This window comes from Diabrotica virgifera, chromosome 7 (assembly GCF_917563875.1).
Source record: "Diabrotica virgifera virgifera chromosome 7, PGI_DIABVI_V3a".
Taxonomy (NCBI): Eukaryota; Metazoa; Arthropoda; class Insecta; order Coleoptera; family Chrysomelidae; genus Diabrotica; species Diabrotica virgifera.
In genome coordinates, this window is record NC_065449.1 from 141,983,306 (window position 1) to 142,005,665 (window position 22,360).

General features: G+C 33.1%; 1 protein-coding gene and 1 long non-coding RNA gene across 3 annotated transcripts; both read left to right on the top strand.

Moving 5' to 3' along the window:
- The first annotated feature begins 1,130 nt into the window (after positions 1-1,130).
- On the top strand, positions 1,131-6,903 carry LOC126888078 (uncharacterized). 2 transcript variants are annotated; one of them, XR_007699380.1, is made up of 3 exons: positions 1,152-1,626; positions 1,780-6,269; positions 6,380-6,903. It is a non-coding gene; the product is annotated as an uncharacterized LOC126888078 (long non-coding RNA). The 2 variants fall into 2 exon arrangements; XR_007699379.1 differs by lacking the exon at positions 6,380-6,903 and having other exon boundaries at positions 1,131-1,626; positions 1,780-4,604.
- A 5,236-nt stretch (positions 6,904-12,139) lies between these two features.
- On the top strand, positions 12,140-21,897 carry LOC114342408 (uncharacterized). The gene is made up of 4 exons (XM_028293213.2): positions 12,140-12,352; positions 12,412-12,723; positions 15,893-16,478; positions 18,388-21,897. The coding sequence occupies exons 1-4, from the start codon at positions 12,255-12,257 to the stop codon at positions 19,612-19,614; spliced, it is 2,223 nt and encodes a 740-aa protein (XP_028149014.1). The 5' UTR covers positions 12,140-12,254; the 3' UTR covers positions 19,615-21,897.
- The last annotated feature ends 463 nt before the right edge of the window (positions 21,898-22,360 follow it).

Sequence of the window (22,360 nt, forward strand, 5' to 3'; positions counted from 1 at the left end):
TAACATCGTAATGTCAGTCGGGTTAGGGGTCGTTGGCCGAAACAACTGAAAGTCCACTGTGGCAACGTTATATACAGTGCATTTGTTTGTACTGACAACCAATGCGTCGAAAAATTGCTACTTGGGTGGTATACTAATTGCATTGACCTCATTTAGTTTAGTAATAAAATCTGTATATCTGTGACTGCCTTTATGAGTTTGTGCATATTGTTCCATATGGGAGGAAAAAATCTCCCAATCTGCTTTATCAACATTCCATTTTTTCCAATTAGTTTTACAATCTATATTACACTAACGTTTCCCTAATAGCACACGACGTCCTTTGGACGTCCAAAATAGGTCCATTTTTGGTCCTTACGTCCATGGACTATAAACGGACGTCCTTTGGACGTCCCATTTTGGACGTCCTTCGGAAGGAATAAATATGGACGTCCTTTGGACGTCCGACGTTGGACGTCCTTCGGACGGAATAAATATGGACGTCCTTTGGACGTCCGACGTTGAACGTCCTTTGGACGTCCATACTGGACGAAATACGGACGTTTTATGAACGCTTTTATATTATATTGGACACATTATACCAATTACGGGATCAAATAGCAAAATAATTCAATAAAATATTAACTTACGCGTTAACTTTACGTTAATGAAATACAGTCAAACCTGTCAGTAACGGCCACTAAAATGAAAGAACTATTGGCCGATATAGAAAGGTGGCCGTTATTGCCAGTTTTTGTAGTCTAGATATACAGTAAAACTTGTGTTACTGGCCACCTGATAAAATCGGCCACCTGTACTAACGGCCAGTTTAAATATTCCCCAAACCAATTATATCTAGACTACAAAAACTGGCAATACCGGTCACCTTTCTATATCGGCCAATAGCTTTTTCATTTTTAGTGGCCGTTACTGACAGGTTTTACTGTAATTGGTTTGGGGAATTTTTAAACTGACCGTTAGTACAGGTGGCCGGTGTTTGCAGGGGGCCGGTAACACAGGTTTTACTGTAGTTTAAATCGAAAAGATTAAATCTTAATTCAAAATTATATATACAATTATTACAATTATAAACAAACTATATAGTTTAATATCCAAAAAATGTTTTTGATTTTATGTAATGTAATGAAAATCTTATTTGTAAATTATTGGTTACAATGTTTAACAATAGGAAATATTCAAGAATAAATAAAATAAAAGTTTAATCCTAACAACACAAAACATTCCAGGAATGTAGGTACTACCGTTCTATTCCGTGAACATCTATCTGATTAAATTATGGGTGGAAAGTTACCACAAGATATTCTATGAACATAGTACAATGTCTTCCTGGAGGGGTAAAATTTTCCATTACAAGATTTTAAGAGAGGCCATTTATTGTACTGTTCAATTTGCGTTCATTTTCAAATTTGCCGCGCGAGTATCTATGTAGCGTCTCGTGGTCATTGGTCATCACATTTCATTTTCATAACATAACCGATAACCTAAAAATTTAGTAAAGTAAAAATTTTGATTGGAAAAAAATGCATCGATAAGGGGGTGTGGGAAATGGAAATTAGTGGCTTTTTGCTGTACTGTCTACTAGTTTTTGCTCTGGGCTCTGGCTAGATCTCTTGTTTAAACAATTTTGTAAGTATTATAAAATCCGTTTTCAATTTTCTTTATTCTTTATGAAACGAATCATTTATACATGCATATTATTACCTGTAAATAGGTACCTATTTCTTTTGATTTTTAATTGTAAAGAATAGAAACATTACCGTTCATTTTAATTTTTTTTAGAATCAGCTGAAAGTGGCCTACAAAAAAAACCAAGAAGGAAATGTATAGCCTTGTGGCTATGAAAGGCAAAAGAGAGATATAAAAAGTGTATTGGCTAGTTGGAAGAAAGTCCACATTGTCCATGCATAATAAGTTATTACTTTATCAACAAATATCAAGAAGATAGCAGGGTCACGAGCATCAACTTCATGAGTTCAAGAATATCGAGGAAATCCAGCTCCTCGATACTACTGGGCAAACTAGAAGATTGAAGAGGACAAATCCTTTTGAACTAGTTTGAGTGATAGGTGATAGTGAAAAACGGAGCATAGTGCTTGTGTGCTGTGCCTGTGTATGTTAGAATAGTGCACGATCTTGTTAGATTAGATAAGAGACGCTATGGGGTAAGCTCTTCATTTTAAGAAACAGTAGTAATTTAGGTTAAATTAAAATTGCTCATTGGTCAAAGTTATGACCAGATTGTTTTTTTATGTTTGGCAAAAAGGACTTAAGTCAGAATTGCACATTGATAATGTTTTGATGATTTCTGGACCAGAAAAAAACTGTTGTAGATGTAAACTGTATGTACAGTAGAATCTACTACAGTACTGTAGAAATCATCAAAACATTATCGATGTGCAATTCTGACTTAAGCCCTTTTTCCCAAACATCAGAGAATTGTAATGTACAATAATTCTCCTATCTGCTTTTTCATGAATTTTGTAGGAGACGAAAAACCATTTTTAGGATCATCTGCTTTCACATGTAAATTTTGACATGTTTTGTAGTAAATAGATAGTTGAATTTACTACAAAACATGTCAAAAAATATATGAAAACAGGAGGTGACTATAAAAAAAGTTTTTAGTCTCTCTTACAAAACTCATGAAAAAACAAATCGGAGGTATGTCACATCAGTGACTAAGAATGTCTAAAAAATATACTTTGATGTCCCAAGAACCAAATATAACCTACAGTCCATCTAATTTACTTACTGTTGCACGTCATTATCTACGCCAGAGATCTAAGTTGACATAGTTGCCAAAGTATAAAAAGATCCTGAATCCATTTTAAATCAAATATGTCACATAATTATTGTAAACGTGGATTATACAACAAAACAAATTAATATTCAATGTAAATAAGTAAAAACTTAAGAAATAGAGAACAAGAATTATGTTATAATCTTTTAAGATTTGCAGTGCAAGAGTTTTTGCACTGCATTGTTAATAATTAAAAAACGGCTCCGAACTCTTGGCAAAAAGCTGGTAGGTTTCTTTGTATAAGTATGTCTACAATAACAACTAAAAAAGTTGTCAGATACCTCGATTATTCCAAGTCGTTATAAAATTAGGTGAAATTTATATTTTTATAGTAGAGGATCTTTTTATAGTAAAGTAAATAATAAAAACAGTAAATATAATAAATAAAACAGATACTTATTCGCGGTGTGCAAGTACTTGGAAAGGGAAACGACAAACGACCCTGCGCGAGTCGCGGAGAAATATTGCAACTATCTTAAATAATTCATATTGTCAATTGAAATTGTCAAATTGACGTATATTTCATACCTTCTGTCAATGAAGCAGAAAAAATATATATTGCTCCACAATATTGATATGATATGCAATTATTATATAAAGGTAAATTTAATTAATTGTATTTTGCTTGCAGTACTGCATTTTAATAACTAATTTTATTTACTACATACAATTGTTGATGTTTTCATAACATAACCTGAATCTTATTTTTTCTTCTTATTATTTTTTTGGACTATGGCCTTGACAATTATCCAGTAACCAGGACTAATATAATTGGCCAATATAATTAAAAGTGCGAATAATAGTACAGAGCGTAGAAATAGGGGTCGCTTTGCCGAACTTGCATGGTCCCAATAGTAAAGAATATAAACAAATATGAACTGTCATCACCGTAACTGTCAAATAAATGTTACCAATTTATTCTAAAATGTCACCTTCGTTCGATTACAGTTACAGTGTGATCCGAACAAATCTGCTTCATAAAAATGCTTTATAATCCATTTATACAAATTAAATGAAACATATTATTGTGTATTTCTTTAGGTTAACATTAATAGAAATCTTCAAATATTATTTCTACGCGTATATAATAAAATATGTCTAGTGGCTGTAATTCCAGTGTACTCGGCAAAGTGATTCTAAAAAAGAACACACCTACCGCCTAAATATTTCGTGTTGGTATCATGCGATTTCACAGGCTATGACGCGGATGACGCGCAACAGTTAGTAAATTAGACGAAGTATGTAGATATATACAGGGTGTAACAAAAATACAGGTCATAAATTTAATCACATATTCTGGGACCAAAAATAGTTTGATTGGACCTAACTTACCTTAGTACAAATGTGCACACAAGAAAAGTTACAGCCCTTTGAAGTTATATATATATAATAGCACCAAGGGTCTTAGAGGCCCATGGCTTGAAAAGTTTGTTTTTTTTCTTCATTTTCACGTTTCTTTATGTACTGAGATCTTCTCTGGCTTGATATGTGATTTTTCTCCATTCCTTCCTGTTATTCATTTTTCTTTTCTGACCCTGTAGCACCATTCTTTCCAAATCTTTTTCGACCTCTTGCTTCCATCTATTTTTCGGCCTTCCTCTTCTCTTTCTTGAAGCTGTAGTGTAGTTTAGTACCATTTTTGGAGTCCTCGTGTTTGGCATCCTTTCAATGTGACCTCGCCATCTAAGTCTCTGTGCCTTTATCATTCATTTGAAGTTACAAGATGAAGTGATTTTTTCCAATATATCGAAAACTATTAGAGATTTTTTATTGAAAATGGACATGTGGCATTATTATGGCAGCAGTATCTTACGAAAAAACTATAGTAAAATTTGGACACCCCATAAAAATTTTATGGGGGTTTTGTTCCTTTAAACCCCCCCAAACTTTTGTGCACGTTTCAATTTAATTATTATTGTAGTACCATTTAAACACAACGTTTTAAAAACTTTTTTGCCACTTATTGCTTTTTCCAAAAGTCAATTTTTATCGAAATATTTTGAATATTTGTCAAATCCACCACATATTTGTATATGGTTAAGTACGATTATGGAGACTTGGTAATAATATGCAGACTTATTTATGCTTTACATTTTTAGGGATATTTTGAACCATATTAAAAAAGAAGCCGGATCTCGATAAAATGTGCCTTATCGAAAAAATACAAAGAGGCAAAAAAGTTTTAAAAACATTCTGTTTAACTAATGGTACCTCAGTAATAGTTTAATTGGAACGTACACAAACATTTGGGGGGTTTAAAGGAACAAAACCCCCATAAAATTTTTATGTAGACATGTTAAAAAAGAAGTCGCAACTCGATAAAAACTGCCTTATCTGAAAAATACTAAGAAACAAAAATATTGAATTTAACTAATGGTACCACAATAATAAAATTGAATTGGAACATACACAAAAGTTTGGGAGGATCTAAGGGATCAAAACCCCCATAAAATTTTTATGGGGTGCACAAATTTCACCATAATTTTTCTTTAAGATATTCCTGCCATAATACTGCCACATGTCCATTTTCAATAAAAAATCGCTAATAGTTTTCGATATAATCGAAAAAATCGATTTTCATTTTGTAATTTCAAAGGGCTGTAACTTTTTTTATGTGCATATTTGTACTAAGGTAAGTTAGGTTCATTCAAACTATTTTTGGTCCCAGAATATGTGATTTAATTTATGACGTGTATTTTTGTTACACCCTGTATATACAGCCGATTACGCACCACCTTAAAAATTGGGCATTTTTGATGTCTCGAATTTCCTAAACCTGTTGTTGCATCTAAGTGATTTTTTTATAATATTCTAGCCTAGGCTATAGGTTAAGTACCTTCTTATGCTTGTCATGCACGGGGAGCTATACTGTAATATATATTATATCACATCGCACTCTATAGTAATGAGTGAGCCTGCACATATGGAACCATTTGTTTTCTGTCTGCAGGCTCACTCATTACTATAGAGAGCGATATGATATAATGTACATATATTACAGCATAGCTCCCTGTGCATGACAAGCTTAAGGAGGTAACCTATAGCCTAGGCTATAATATTATAAAAAAATCACTTAGATGAAACAACAGGTTTAGGAAATACGAGACATCAAAAATACCCCATATTTAAGGTGGTGCGTTAATTTCTTGGAGAAGTGTATTGTAATTAAATGTAAATAATGTAATATCCAATAATTGTAATTTAATATAAGATGTAATATAAGTTCCTTAAAAAATATATTTTTTATTTCCCACGACATTAGATGGATGTTCGGCAGCAAGACATTGGACCAAACTGGGACGTCCTATGAAGGCCCAATTGACGTCCACCGAACGTCCCTTCGGATGTTAAGTGGACCTCCATTGGGCGTTTGGCAACGTGGCATTTGGACCAAAATTGGACGTCCTGTTAAGGTCCAATTCACGTCCCCTAGAACGTCCGGTTAAGGTCCAATTTACTTCCGATTAAGGTCCAATTTACGTCCGATTAAGGTCCCATTTACGTCTGATTAAGGTCCAATTTACGTCCTATTAAGGTCCAATTTACGTCCTATTAAGGTCCAATTTACGTCCGATTAAGGTCCAATTTACGTCCGATTAAGGTCCCATTTACGTCCGATTAAGGTCCAATTTACGTCCTATTAAAGTCCAATTTACGTCCGGTTAAGGTCCAATTTACGTCCGATTAAGGTCCCATTTACGTCCCATTAAGGTCCAATTTACGTCCTATTAAGGTCCAATTTACGTCCGATTAAGGTCCAATTTACGTCCGATTAAGGTCCAATTTATGTCCGATTAAGGTCCAATTTACGTCCGATTAAGGTCCAATTTATGTCCGATTAAGGTCCAATTTACGTCCGATTAAGGTCCAATTTACGTCCCCTAGGACGTCCGATCAAGGTCCAAATTACGTCCGATTAAGGTCCAATATACGTCCCCTCGGACCTTAGATGGACGTCCAATGGACGTTCGGTAGCGCGACATTTGGACCAAAATAGGACGTATAAAGGACGTTCCTCGGACAAAAACGGACGTCCAATGGACGTCCCTAAAGTCCGTGAAGGACGTCCAATGGACGTCCATTGGACGTCCTTGTGCTATTAGGGTTATATTCATTTTCATACAAATTACATAATTATCTGAGCCTAGTGCTGTATCGTCTACATCCCATTCAAATAAATGAGCATATTAAAAAAGGCCTTGGTAATACCGTTTCTTTACCAGTATTTAAATATACAGTACCACTCTCATCGCATGCTTCTAATAGATTTTTACCCGCTCGATCCTTAGTACTACAACCCCAAGCAATATTGTGACTATTAAAGTCTCCACCAACTAAAAGTGGTTTTTTTAAACTATTAAAAAAAATCCAATCATTTTTAGATATAGATAACCCCGGTTTTACATAAATAGAGTATATATTTATCTTTTTTCCTAAATTTAAGTGAATGGTTACCTGTTTGTACATTACATTATTGATTTTATGAAATGCTGGAGTTGGAGAACAACCCATACCTCTTTTTAGCAATACAGCCACTCCTCCATATCCATCACCTCTATCTTTTCGAAAAATATTATACCCTGTGAATTTAATATTTATGTTTGGTTTAAACCAAGTTGACAAAAAGCATACAGATATATTCTAGTCAAAAAGATATTTCTCTAAAGAACCTTTATTTGATAAAACTGACCTATCATTCCATTGTAGGAAATTTATATTAGCCATTTCTAGTAAGAATTTACTCTATACTATTTTTTAAAACTAACAATGTATTTGCTTCTAAAGATTGATTTAAATTATTTAGAATAGTTTTAAAGCATTCCAAAATATTATCACACACATTTTTTTTATTATTTGCAAATTAGATGAAATATTATGATACTGTGGAACATTATGAAAATTACTATATGCTGTTTGTGATTGTGGTTTCGGTTTACTTAGTATTTCTTTACGTTGTTCAAGCGTTGCCATGTCGTTTGTTATCGAATTAACACTTTCTGTTCTTCTACGGTTTGTTATTGTATAATGATACGATGTGTGATTATTTTTTACTGCCGATGATAAATTTTTTTGATATTTTGTTTTAGCCTCATAATAAGATATTTTTTCTACGTTCATTATATTTTTAATACTCTTTTGTTTTTCTCTTTCTGGACACTCAGCCCTTATATCTGTTGCGGAATGATTCCCGTTACATAATATGCATTTTACTGACACTTTATCTAAACATTTTAAACTATCATACTCTCCAGCACAAAACCTACACCTGTCTGTTCCTCTATACTGTGAACTAACGTGCCCGTACCGTAAACATTTCAAACATTGAATTAATCTCGGTTGATACGTTTCTACCTCGTACACTAATTTTTCTATAACTACCTGATTTGGCATTATTTGCCCTTTAAATGTAACAATTATAGTAGATGTAGGAACAAAATCTGCATTTCCTTCTGAATTTATAAACTTTCTATTTATTCTTTTGACGTCTATAACATCAAAATTGTATCCGTATCTTGGTTTAATTAATGATTTCAATTCTTTTGTATCTAAATCTTTATCTACCAACTTAATTACGCCCTTTTTGAATAAGAAAATTTGGTAAATACGCATTATAATTTTTAATAGCTAAATTTTCTGACATTATTAATTTATTTGCACTTGCTCCCGAATTTAGTTCTACCTTAACTTTATTTCTACCTATAACGATTATTTGATTAATATTATTTTGAATCTCCGGAACCGATTTATTTATAATTTTTGCTGTCCCAATACGATGTAATTACCGATGTTTGCTAGACTATTTTCAATATAAACATAATAAGGTCCATTATCGGTTGCAGTATACAAGTTTTTGTTTGAGTTCTCAGTTATCTGACTGTTATTTACGGTAGGAGTGGTATTTACCTCACCTAACTGACTGTTATTTGTAAAATTAAATCTTTTTGATATTACCGTATTTTGATTATAAGTATTATTTTGACTTACCGAAGTCTCTGAATATTTATTATTATCATGGTTTTCCGTTACCTGCGTATTTTTCTGAATACTACCTAATCCCGGTGTTTCCAATTCTGTTTCCATAATCTCGCCTTCGTTGTTGAATTTTAAATTTTTTCCTCGATCTGGTGGTTCAGGAGGTATATCATTATCCATATTATTATTGTCCATTAATGACTATAAAAACCTATGTAATTTCACTCTCACGTAAAAATAGAAGGAAAACGGAATCGAGGCCGTAGAAGAATGTCATGGTTGCGGAATTTGAGAGAGTGGTTTGACTGCACCACTAATGAACTTTTTAGGTCAGCTGTAAACAAGGTCAAGATAGCCTTGATGATTTCCAATCTCCGATAGGAGTGGCACAAGAAGAAGAAGAATCCACTTCATTGTTGAAAAACTTCTCTCAGCGGATGCACTTGTAGCCGGGATTATTAAAAATAGGTTTGCCGATTTAAAAGCTTCCTAAAATGGATTATTAAGTCCTGAAGATTATAATATTGATACAATTCTTGTACATTTTGTTGAATATAATCTGGATTATTATAGAGAACTGTCAATTCTGTTTTTAACTTTACTGTGTCAAATTTTTATCCGTATAGCTTTACAAATAATTAATGAAAGGCCCCATCTGGTAATTTTTTTGTATAATTTTTAAAATTGTCAAAATCATAAATAGTGCCCAACACTCTAGATTCTAGATGCTTTAAATTATAAAACCTTTTTTGAAGTTGAATAATCATAGTGTCAAAGATTCCAAAAAAAAACGACATTCATCTATGTTTAATAGGGCTTTTCATTCACAGTCATTTGTTTCGAGCTTCTGTCATATTTCGTATAATCCGTGTATAATGTTAATATACACAGATTATACAACATATGACGGAAGCTCGAAACAAATGACAATCGATGAAAAGCCCTATTGCACACACATTGTTAGGTACGGTATGGACCGTGATAGTGTGACGTCAAAACGTCAAATATTTTTCCAAACAAATCAAAAATCAATAAATGTTTGACGTCTGTCAATGGATTATACACGTGAGTTGTGTAATCATTTTTAATTTTATTTTGTTTCATGCCCCGCGAACTCTAATAAAAAAACATGTAATCGTATTTATTTTCCTTCCATTTTGCCAGAGGCGCTGATGTCGGCATTGTGATTGGTGGAACATGACTTTTGACAAATCCTGCGCTATCTGTGAATCTGTGTTCAGTGTTCGTGTTCGTTCGTTCGTTGTCGTTCAGTTATTTTATATGGTCGGTTATGTGATGTGTTTGTGTCACCATAACAAGCTGATATTCAGTCGTGTTTTTTGATATTTTTGTTATTTTGTAATCGTGTACCTTTTTAAAGGTAAGTTTTTCTGGCTGTAGGTACTGTTTATCCAACAGTTTTAAAATACACACTTTATTTCGCGTTTTGTTGTTAGGTCTAATGGCTCCGTTCAGCTGTTGTTTGCAGACGGTGGAAAAGTTCAACAAGTAAACATTTATTTAATCCAAATTAAATACTCATATTTCTATGTAAAATGTCACATTATTTTATAAATAAATAAGTAAGAAACAAAAGTTGTTTGTGTTTTACCTTTATTGTCCAATTGAATAAAATATTAAATATTGGAAGTACCGTATGGAGGCTATGTACCTAGCATGGAGGCTAGATTATGGCACCCTTCCTATCCAATCAACAACAAGAGCGTTTAAAATTTCACACCTATCATGTCGAAGCTACAGACCACTTATGTGGAGGCCAGATTTGTAGTATCCTTCCATTTAACCAGGTGCTTAGATGGCGCTGAAATACGTGACATGTTTTTTAAAGAGTAAGATCGCATTCTACCAAATCACACAACACTTTTTTCTATGTTTTGTTTTAACAAGCATCTGCACATTTTTTCTAGAGACACAATCCTTGTTAGTCATATCAATAATATTGCTTTTAATTTTATAAATGTCCCTACACAAAATCAAGGATTTACACACTACAATAAGTACTTACTGCGTTTCTTCAGGTTCTTAACCAGTCCTATTTGTAAATATGGTGGAAAATATACTATGAGCATTGATTACAATCACGGTTACCAACACACTACTACTTTGTAAAAATTAAACATCCTACAAGCAATATATTCCAATTATAAAAACGAAAACAAACACCACGTGTAAATCTTTGTTTTGTTTGGCAATTATTCCAGAGTAGCCAACATTGATTTGACGTCACGACTATCACGGTCCATTACTCGAGTAGTTACCAAAACAAAAAGTGGTAACAAGTAACAAGCCACTAATCCACAGCACCACAGCGCTCCCACGTGTTCGCCTTTCAAAATTTTCAGACACGCCGTCTCAGACCGAAAGCCGATGGACCGCCATGCGTATGTATCCACAAACGAAAGTGGTAACAACGTAGTAACCTCGACCTGCAGTCGAGTCGCATAAACAACTCGCCAATATTTTTGTGCGTCTAGTTGGCTTTTTACTGAATTACTATTAACACTCATATTTCTATTTAAAAAAAAAATAAAATGGAATTATTTCACAGTAGTCATATTATATTTGTTTGCAAGATTTTTAACTGTTACCAATGGTAACAGTGGTTACATGGACGCCTCGCCAGTGGGGTCTTCCCCTTGGTCTTTCAGTTTCGGGTTTCCATCTGGTGATCTTTTTAAACAGTAGGTCGTTTTTCCTTCTCTCTATGTATCCCAGCCATCTCGGTCTCTGCGCTTTAATAAATCTAACTATAGATTAATTTAGTAATTATTTGACCATGCCACGTACCTATCCTTTTGAATGAATTCAGTGGTGTACTGAACTGTTCCTTGCAGTTCCAGATGACTGTTTCATTTTAGTCATGTAGGGATGTAGGTATTTAAGTTGATATTTTCACTGCCGTCGTCTTGAACATGTTTCCAGTTGGTATCTGATTATTATAACAAATATTTCGTGCTTGTCTTTTCTAAATAGCACCAAAGATCGCCTGCCTAAGATTTCAACTGCAGTTGCAGGATAGTGAGCTGCAGTAGCATCAGAATAGGCTAATAGCCTAAGGCTATGCAGTACAAGTCATCCCGGACATCCGGAATTTGTATCTCATCTCTGAATACCTTCTTACTGTATACTGTAAAGTTTAGGAGGTATAAAGTGAATAGGATAGTATACAACCATATAATGCATTTACACTACCTATAGCTCGCAGTTTAGTTTTAGTAATTTGGGATAAAGTAGGTTTCCATTTTCCATAAAGTTAAGTTAAAAAATATTATTCTCGTAAATATTGTAGTTTTGGTGGAATATCTCTTGTACCTAATTTGTGCTAGTGACCGATATGAAATTAGCAACAGTTTATTGAGGTTATGTGAAGTTAAAGAGGCCGCCAAGAAACGTGCGGTAGGGTTGAATGTTGATTATGATTATTTTTTAAATGTTCAGACCTAGTTTTACATAGATTACAATGCAGTTTTATTTGGAAACACCCCTATTTATAGTATTTTATGTATCACTATTTTTGCCAGTAACTTTTTTCTTGTTAACCATATACTACATGAAAAAGTAAGTTAATTTATGATGAATACATACACGGATAATTAATAATTATTTGTTTGTTACAGAGATGAATTTTACACCAAAGTGAATTGTTGGTTTTGTAATACTAGTTCAAGTGTACTTTACAAAGATAGAAATAGTTTTGAATGCATACATTGCACCCAGTATAATGGTTTTAAGGAAGATGGGAGCTACAATAAAGTCATAGAAGCACAACATGATATTTCTGGTACTAAATTCACTAGCCAAAAGACTGAATATTATGAAAATGGGTTGTGTACTTACTGTAATAATAATCAACAACTGAAGATTTATCAACTGGCCAAGTTTACCCCAATAAATGAAGATAACTATGACATTGAAGTTGAACATTTCAGGTACCTACTTAGTGGTTTTTTTATTATATCTTATATTTTGTTAAACCGCTTAAGCATATTTTGAATAACTCAAACTTAAAAGTAACAGTGATATTGTTCATTTGAGTTATTTCGATATAAATATCTGTTATTCAAACTTTCTAATCGTAATTTTCCTAGTTATAATAACCTAGTTTTCTGATTTTCTTAAACATTTTTGAAAATTTTTTTAGAAATATATTTCTTTTCATAATGCACATCTCTTAGATATCCATTTGACGCATCTCCAAAAGAAGTATCTTGTTTTTTTTTCAGGCTTATATTTTTCATGGGAGCATGAAATAAAAAATAAAACTAAGTTAAAAGGAACTTTGATCTTTCACTGGGTATGGTTTTTCATAAGGGGCATTCTCACTGTTAGATTTTACAGTAAAACCTGTCAATAATGGTCACTAAAAATGACAGAAATATTGGCTGATACAAAAAGGTGGCCGTTAATACCAGGTTTTGTAGTCCACAAATTTTGGTTTGGGGAACTTTGATACTGGCCGGCTAGTTCAGGTGGCCGTTAACACAGGTTTTACTATAGTTGATCAACTTTAGTGGATCAACTAAAATCAAATGATAATATCTGTGAGAACATATTTTAACATACATTAACACACATTAATACATACATTAATTTTAATCAGTCAACTTTTGTCGATTCAACAATAGATTGATCAAGTCAAACTTTATCATTCAACTTGACATTTTTCAGACAAGTTGAATCACATTTGAAGCATATGAACATGACTTGAATCACTATTATCTCGTCAGTCTGCATAAAAAGTTATCCTTTAAATCAACAAAATGAATTTAAAGTGGTCAGAGAGTGTTATGTTCAGATTTTTATATCCTTGTCCATCTTCCAAAGCAAGTTCTTTTAGCAGAGTTTCTGAAACGCCACATTCATTTCTTCTTTTAATCCAATTTCATATCCAGAAACAACATTTTTTTTTGTTCTTTATTTCGTCTTAACATAATTTTCGGGAGCTGCTGAATCAGTAAACTACTAATAATATTTATAATTTTATGTATAACTACACTTGGCGCCATTTTATTAAAACTAATTACTTCAATTTTGTTTGAAATGTGCTAACAAAAACTTGACTGATTTTAGTTCATCAACTAAAAACGAACCGTGAGAATGTGCCTTTACATACTCTCTTTCCTTTTAAGTTTGTTGCATGTCACCAATGTCATTTATATGTTGTCACAGTACAACCAATTCCTTAGAAATTCTAAAACAATTTTATAAATTATACAGGTTAACTAGATGAAAACAAAAGAGAGGCATTACCAGCAACTGCTTCATTTTTGAAAAACCCAGTAAGACATTGATTTTTTATTAACATGTTCGGTGCCCATCTTGAACAAACCATCTATTGTTGGATATAGGTCTCCCTCAGTCTTATTGTTTACTGTACAAATAATATCTATAATTCTTTATTCTAATTAATGATGTCAATCTGTTTTCATTACATATTAGTAATCCATTAGAATAATGAAAACCGATTGACATCATTAATTAGAATAAAGAATTATAGACAAATTTGTAGAAATAATATCTATAATTCTTTATTCTAATTTATGATGTCATTACTCGGTTTTCATTACTGTAATGAATTACTAGTAATGAAAACAGATCGACATCATTAATTATTAGAATAAAGAATTATAGATATTATTTGTACAGTAAACAATAAGACTGAGGGAGACCTATATCCAGTAACAGGGCCTATTTTACTACTAGGCCAGTGAGGCACATGCCTCGGACCCGCATTTTAATGGGGCCCGGAAAGATCATCAAAAAAAATTTTTATTGCAATAACAAAATAAATTTTCAAAATTCTTCACCTGTGACAACAGTGCTTCACGCCTCCGTGAAGCGACTTCACATTTCACAAGTACATCTCCGCCATCTCCTATAGAAAACGACAATGTCAATAACTCTTTTCTTGTCAAAACATTTAAATCTGTAACTTCAAAAATATCTTATAAATAATCGACCGAATCAACATATTGATAAAATGAGTGAATGTGTTACACTAATGGATAATAATAAAATCAGCCATTTGCAAAGTGCAGTTTTTTAAAAAATGAAAGCTAGTGGGGAAAAATTTCTCGCAAGTGTTTAGTGTACCTACAGTCCTAAATGTAGCCGTGTTTATTGTTACGTTTGTAAACTGCATGCATAAACTTTTGATGCATATTATAATGACTGTATTAATATCAATAGGAGACAGTTATTCAACATGTGCGATATCTTGAATATACTATTTTATCAATAATTGGTACTTAGTCAAGAGAAGTAGTACAGCAGGATAAATTGTTACATTAATGGAAAAAAGTTATTTAGAAGAAAAGGAACATTGGAAAAGCGGTCTTCAACGAATAATAGCAACCATTAAATATTTGTCCAAGAACGGTCTATCCTTTTTGTGGTTCAACAAGCAAATTATTTACAAAAGGAAATGACATATATACAGTGTGTCGCATTTAAGATGAAGACATTTTGGCTATCAAAATAAATACAGATTTGACGCTTTGCACAGTCATACTGAATCCTTTCATTGATTACGATGTTTCTTTCATTAGCTCCATGGTGCAACTATATGTTTATTAAATAATTAATTCATTTAAAAAAGTTATTATTATTATTACTAAATCATATTTAGGGGTCCGAAAATTGTGTAGTGCATCGGGCCTGATTTGAAGTAAAATAGGTTCTGTCCAGTAATGGATAGATCTGGCTTGAATGATGATGATGGTGAAACAATAACAAAGAAAAATATCTATGACATAATGATGCCTAGCTTCTCACTGTACAGCAAATATGGCCATGATGAAAAGGCATATTCTAATGTTTTGGCAATGCCCTGACATCAGAAATCTTGACAGAGCGTGTTATTGTAACAAAAAGGGTTATACACACTAAATTATCCAGCAGATGAGTTAAATTACATGCACATTAACCCTTTCAGTGCGGCATTAAATAGTAGGGTGTTGCGGTGTGCAGCCATGCTTTGCTTGAATTAAAAGTTAATGTGACGAGACGCACCGGTGTGCCTTACGCATTTTATCAAAAATGAACAAAGCGCACTGGTGAGCTTTCCGCATTGAAAGAATTAACTATATTTTTTTGTAGGAAACAACTGGAAAAAGCATATAAGCTGTGTAAAAAATGTGATCAAACATTAAAAACAACTTTAAATAGGAAACATTCATGGTTATTTGGTAACAGACTAAAAGACTTAAAAAGAAGAGGACTCGCCTATCTTAATCAAGCTAAAATATCTAAACAAGTCAATGAGTCAATTTTCTTAAAATTTCTAAGAGTTTCATTAATAATTTCTACTGCCTACATTGTTTGCAATATTTTACATATTAGAATCGTTTATCCACAAATTAACGTAAATAAATATCTACCACAAGTGTTCAGTCCTTACAAATCAATTTTACAGGATTATTACAATGAATTTATTAATCATTGGACAACACTTAGCACTGAAATATACAACCTTAACTCATATTTTAACAATAACATTAAGATTAATATTTCTAGATTGACTGTTGTAAGTTTTATAAGTTTTATTTTTGATTTAATATTGTCATTTGGAAAGAAAAGACCATTGATTTGGAAGATATACTGTTCAATTAGCTGGATAATCATGTCTACAACATTGGCTATGACTTTTAGCCATATTTATGGTACATATATTTCTTTTCTACAGGTGAGATATTTGTTGATAATAATTATATTTTTTTGGTTACGTGAGCAAAATAGGGAACTTACAAATTTTTGTCTTATTGCATAATAATGTTCAGTTTCGTATAAAAAAAGATTTCCAAAATTTCACGCCTCAAAACTTCATAGTAACTTAGAAGTACCAATTTAAAATCTTCTGTATATTTAAATCATTTCAAATCAATCAAGTCATATCATAATATTTCATAATGATATTTCTCCTGTCTCATAAAATTATACACTGTTTTGTATACTTTGGAGTTTAATATAGTTTTTGAAGAAATAGTATTGTATTGTATTACAGTACGTAAATTGAGTTTTTGTTTTAAGATGGGGTACCTACCGTAAAGGTGTTTAAATGATACTGAAATATTAAAATAAACTCCACAAAAGTTGGTTGGCAAGAAAAAATTTATAGTAACAGATAGATTTTTCGATGTTTACTAGAAAATATTAACTATAACTATTATTATATCTAATTGACTGCGTTACCTCGGGTAGGTCCCAATCCAACAAAAAACTTTTTTAATAGAATTCTCATTATGATCTATAAGTTGATGCTCTCACTACTGCTCACAAAGACTCGTACAAGATGTTCATCATTTTCATAAAGCATTACAATCCCTAGGGATTATAGCTAACGCCATGGCGTTCAAAATCCTATTCTTGAGTGATGTGGATTATTCCTCTATGTTATTTATAACTTGCTCCGTGTTTTTGCTGGTGTTGTGACTCTTTTCCATTTCTTCCTGTCCTTGCATTGAAGTTTCCAGTCTTTAACATTCATCGCTCTGATATCTTCTTCTACATCATCTAGCCATCTTTGTCTAGGCCTTCCTCTTCACCTGGTCCATAGTGGCGTCCAGTAAGTTATCCTTCTCAACATCTCAGAGTGTGGGCATCTCTGTATATCTGCTATCCATTCTAAGCAAAGAGATTTTATATACCTGATTATATTTTCTCCACTTAATTCTTCTTCAATTTCTGCATTTGTTTTCATTCTTATTTGTCCCTCGCTTGTTACATTGTGGTCCAGTATCATTCTCATGATTTTTCTTTCAAATTTCAGAAGGCTATCTTCCTCTTTCATGTTAATTGTGGTTGTTTCCATCCCATATGTAACAACAGGTCTTATTAAGGTCCTATATAGATTTACCTTTGTTCTCTTATTTAGAGTCTTGCTTCTCAGCAGATTTCTATTCATTCCATATGTTTTTCTGTCTTTTAGAATTATTTCCTCTGTTCTCTCTTTTCCAGTTCTCCCTATTGTTACTCCCAAATAACTAAAGGTAGATATAGTTTCAAATTTATGATTCTGTGTTATTAGATATTTCAAATTAGAGTTGTGTCGTCTTACCCTATCGTCATGTATTTTGTTTTGTGCTGGTTTATCTTTAGTCCTATTCTCTTTGCTTCCTTATCTAATGTCTCAATTGCTCCTAGAAGTGTCATATTCGTCTTGGCTATGATAACTAGATCATCTGCATATGCTATTACTTTAAATTGATCTGTAATGATTTGTTTGTTTGCAAAGTTTGTTTTTCTTATTATTGCTTCCAATATCAGGTTAAACCTTTGTTTACTTTGATCTTTTTAGAAGTTATCTCTATAGATCCTCTCTTCTATCAGATTGAACTTTGTTATGTTGTTTGTGAGCATTTTATTTATGTAAAACCCTACTCCATTATTGCCTTGTTACAAGATTTTACCAAATAAAAAATGCATGCTAATCGTGAATCCTAAAATATAAATGAGAAAAATAAGTTGTTATTTTAATCAACAGCGTTGCTACGTATTATGTAAGTATAGAAAATCGGGATAGATAGAGTTTGTTCTCATGATTGTAAATATGTTTAAGTATGTGCTTCTAAATATTTGTACCCATAATTTTTTAGGTCTGTACATTGTTAACTCTGTTGTACAACTACATTTGGTCCACGCCTTTGGAACAAGCACTTAATGGCAAAGAATTCCAATTCAAGAAGATAGTAAAACCTACAGAAAGTTTAGAGACATCTGAGGATGAAAGAGATGAACATATTCTTCGTCCTTTGAATCTACAAGCAAGACCTCCCACTTCCAATAACCTCTACAGGTGTTCATCTGATGACCAGGTTTTAAATAATAGTTTCAGCACTGCCAAAAGTGTAACTTCTACCTCAGAATTTTTTAATTCAAATATTTCAAGTGACTTAAATCGTAGTTTAGATAATTTACATTTAAATGTTAACCCTCAGCGCTGTACTTCACCTATATTTTCAGTCAATTCTGCCAAGAGGTCAGTTGTATCACCTGCAAAACTCAAAAATATTACACAAAACCCATGGACTGCAGGAGGATTTTGGAAAAACGAGAACCATGTTCTTTCAGCTGTTATAAACCCTACCAATATGAGCAGGTCATCTAGTCAAACCTCTGGATTTGTATCGAATCCTGCACAAGATATTAACAGTCCTTTTAGATCATTACCAGGCTCTAGGGAAGCTTCACTGAATGGTGATGTAGACAGGGTTTCTGTACTTTCAGAACCACTGTACAATTTTTCTCCAATCAGTCCAAGTTTGAGTACAACCAAGACCCCTCAGCTGTATTATAAAGCTGACAATAACATTTTTTACCCTGTTTTGAGTCAAAACAATATGTTGTTTATACAGAATGGAGTACCTCTACAAAGATTTGATTCATTAAATAATACTCAGTTATTTAGACATGACAATGGGTTTGTAGCGAACAACCAATATTCTCCAAAGAATCCAAGCAGTCCTAATGGATCTATCAGAAGTCATGATATTGGTTTTATAACTAACAACCAATATTCTTCAAAGAATCCAAACAATTACAATGGATCAATCAGAAATCATGATGTTGGTTTTACAGCTAATAACCTATATTCTTCAAAAAATCCCAGCAGTCCTAATAGATCTCTCAGAAATGTTGACTCCCTAAGTAATTATCAGTCTACAAAGGGAACTATAGATGGATCCGTAAGAAGTTTTGATGATAAAACTTCAGGTTTTAATAGCAGAGTTCTTTCACCTGATTTGGGTAGTGAAAGACCTATCAGTGGGTTATTTAAAAATTTGAATATGAATGGGAATATTAGACCTAACGTTTTAGGATAGTTTGTAGAGGTATCATATTGTTTGAAAGCGAAAAATTTCATACAATTTAAGTGCCATTTTAGATGGATAAGTACATTATGTTCTGATTGTTTTCTTAGATTTTTAATTTGCATGATTAGTTTGTCGTGCATTTCCATATACAGGTTTGGAACACCAATAAATGAATATAAAACTGATAGATCTTGAAACGCTGTATGGAGCAATGTGCTCATAGCTTTGACGGAACATTGAAAAAAATCACGAAAAAGGCGAAAAATTTCTGCTTTTTTGTGCTTTTCTGATTGAATATCAAAAACCATTAACTTTTACTAAATGGTCTGTTAACAGAAATTAAAGTACTTAAAATTCTCTACAAATATCACTATTTACTTTTTTTTTCAGACGCACCGTTCGGTCTAAACTGCAAGTTGAACATTGCCAATTTTTAACGGTCTCTGCAAAACCTACTTTATTTTTATTAGAATGCTGTTATTCTCCTAGTTTCTACTAGTGGAACTATTATCAAATTATTTGCTCAAATTATTAGGCCTGTAACTTGCTTCAAGGATTTAGTTTTCTCTACTCCCTTCAACAATTCTGTAAATATTGTATCATAATCACTTGGAGGAGCGTTGATGAATGGCTGGTAAACAATAAATGTTAGTTCATATGGTATGTCTCTTGTGACAGCTTCCATGAATCCACTCCATCCTAAGAGGCTGGGAATGTCTCTGCTTTTTCCATAGAGCCACAGAAGATCAGGCACAGATGGAGTCACAGTTTCAGTTGATGTGAACATTCCCTTCGGATCTGTTATCTTGATTTCTGACAAACCTTGAGGTTTTGTCATTTCACAATGAATTAGTTGAACAGCTCCCTGACTTTCATAAACATCAGGCGCGGGTTTCGCTTTTAACCGAGGAATGGATTGGCTACGGACTACTGCATGTCTTGGTGCAATACAAGAAATGCCACCCATGACGTAAAAAGTGTGGTATCTGTCGATTGTATGTACGTTAAAATCAGCGTTATCGTACACCTGCTCTGTAAAGCACGGCTGGTCAATTTTCTGCGGATTGCCTGCGATTACTGACACTTCCAAACGAACAGCTTCTGTATAGGATGAACAAAACCTCAAAGAGGAAACTGCACGAACCAATCTTCTGGAGCCGTACTTTTTGTAGAGAAACACAGCCAACCCTACAAGGAATGGTGAGACCAACTATCTGGGCCTTACTGCCGCTACAAGACTATGAGCAAGCTCGTTACTTTTCTTCTTCCAGTTATGATACTCTCCACGTTTTTTATGAAGTACAACTTTTTCCATAAATGTACGTAGTGTTTCAGGAATGAGTTCTTCATTTCCTTCTAAAAACTTATCCGGTGGGGGGTATTACTGTGTCTCAATAACCTGGCTCCGGATATGCTCAACAATAATGGCAGCAGCCGTCTGAACAATCCGTAGTCTTTCCTCTTTTTCATATTTTAAAGCTTGTTGGTACCAAGCGTCGTTCAAGATTTCATACCTCTATCTTTGAAACAAATTACTGACTTCTTGTTTTGAGACATGGTAATAATTATATCACTTTCGTGTTTTTTAAGTGGATGAGCTTTGACTGTCTTTTTGTCAGGACGATATTTACCCTTGATTTGGTTGATCAACTCCTCGAGCAAAAACTAGCACTCCTCATTCATATTTTCTAAATAATTGTAAATATCTTCCATTGCTTTCAACATCATCGGCAAATGAACCCGACGAATTTTTAATATTTTTGTGAGTGATTAAGCGATTGTACAGTTTTCTTATGCATAAACTATGATACTGGCAATCAGAGGCTACTAAGTCTGAGACGGGCAAAAGGCATTTAATTATGGCTTTTCCATACTCATCACTACGTTCTTTTTCTTTTCTTTATAACAGTTTCTTTAAATTTTAAAACTGAAATCTGATACACCATATTGCAATTGGTTTTCTTTTTACTTTGCTGCCTTATAAACTCAGATGTTATGACGAGACCACACACAAAACATTGAGTTTTTAAATTATATGGTGGTGCAATAGAATGTCTTTGAACTTGCTCCCTATCCTCCTCAACTTTCTTCAAAAAAGCGGTAATCATTTTCACATCATTGTAGTTTTTACGATATTTTTCATAAACCTCAACTGCATTTTTTTTACTATTTCCACTAGTATAAACTAGGAGAGATTTATCAAATGACAGCATTCTAATAAAAAATATTGTGGGTTTTCCAGAGACCGTTAAAAATTGGCAATTTTCAACTTGCACTTTAGACCGAACGGTTCGTCTGAAAAAAAAAGTAAATAGTGATATTTGTAGAGAATTTTAAGTACTTTAATTTTTATTGACAGACCATTTACTAAAAGTTAATAGTTTTCGAGATTTAACCAAAAAAGCGGGAAAAAGTAGAAGTTTTTCGGTTTTTTCGTGATTTTCTCAATGTTCCGTCACGAAATTTTGTCCGCAAACCTCATATTCGGATTCAGCAGCCCAAAATACATATATAATGAAAGAAATCAGAACTGCCCCAAAACTTTCCTAGTCAAAACACAATTTTATTGAATTAATAGCCCCAGCGCATCTATTACTCTTGGTCAGCCTTAACTGGATTTCTGTTTCTTCCTTGCATGTCTGATCGATAAGTGTACCCAAATACATATATTCGTCCACTCTCTCAAATTCTACCTCTGATCCATCTTCCACCTCTAACTTAAACTGTCCTATGCTGTTTCCTTCTTTTTTTCCTC

What these genes read in the sequence shown, in the direction of transcription:
- LOC114342408 (XM_028293213.2), top strand. Translation starts at nt 12,255, where the DNA reads ATGCAGTTTTATTTGGAAACACCCCTATTTATAGTATTTTATGTATCA. An exon ending in ATTGAAGTTGAACATTTCAG is followed by an intron (nt 12,724 to 15,892) that starts GTACCTACTTAG and finishes ATTTTTTTGTAG; the next exon opens with GAAACAACTGGAAAAAGCAT. An exon ending in CATATATTTCTTTTCTACAG is followed by an intron (nt 16,479 to 18,387) that starts GTGAGATATTTG and finishes ATAATTTTTTAG; the next exon opens with GTCTGTACATTGTTAACTCT.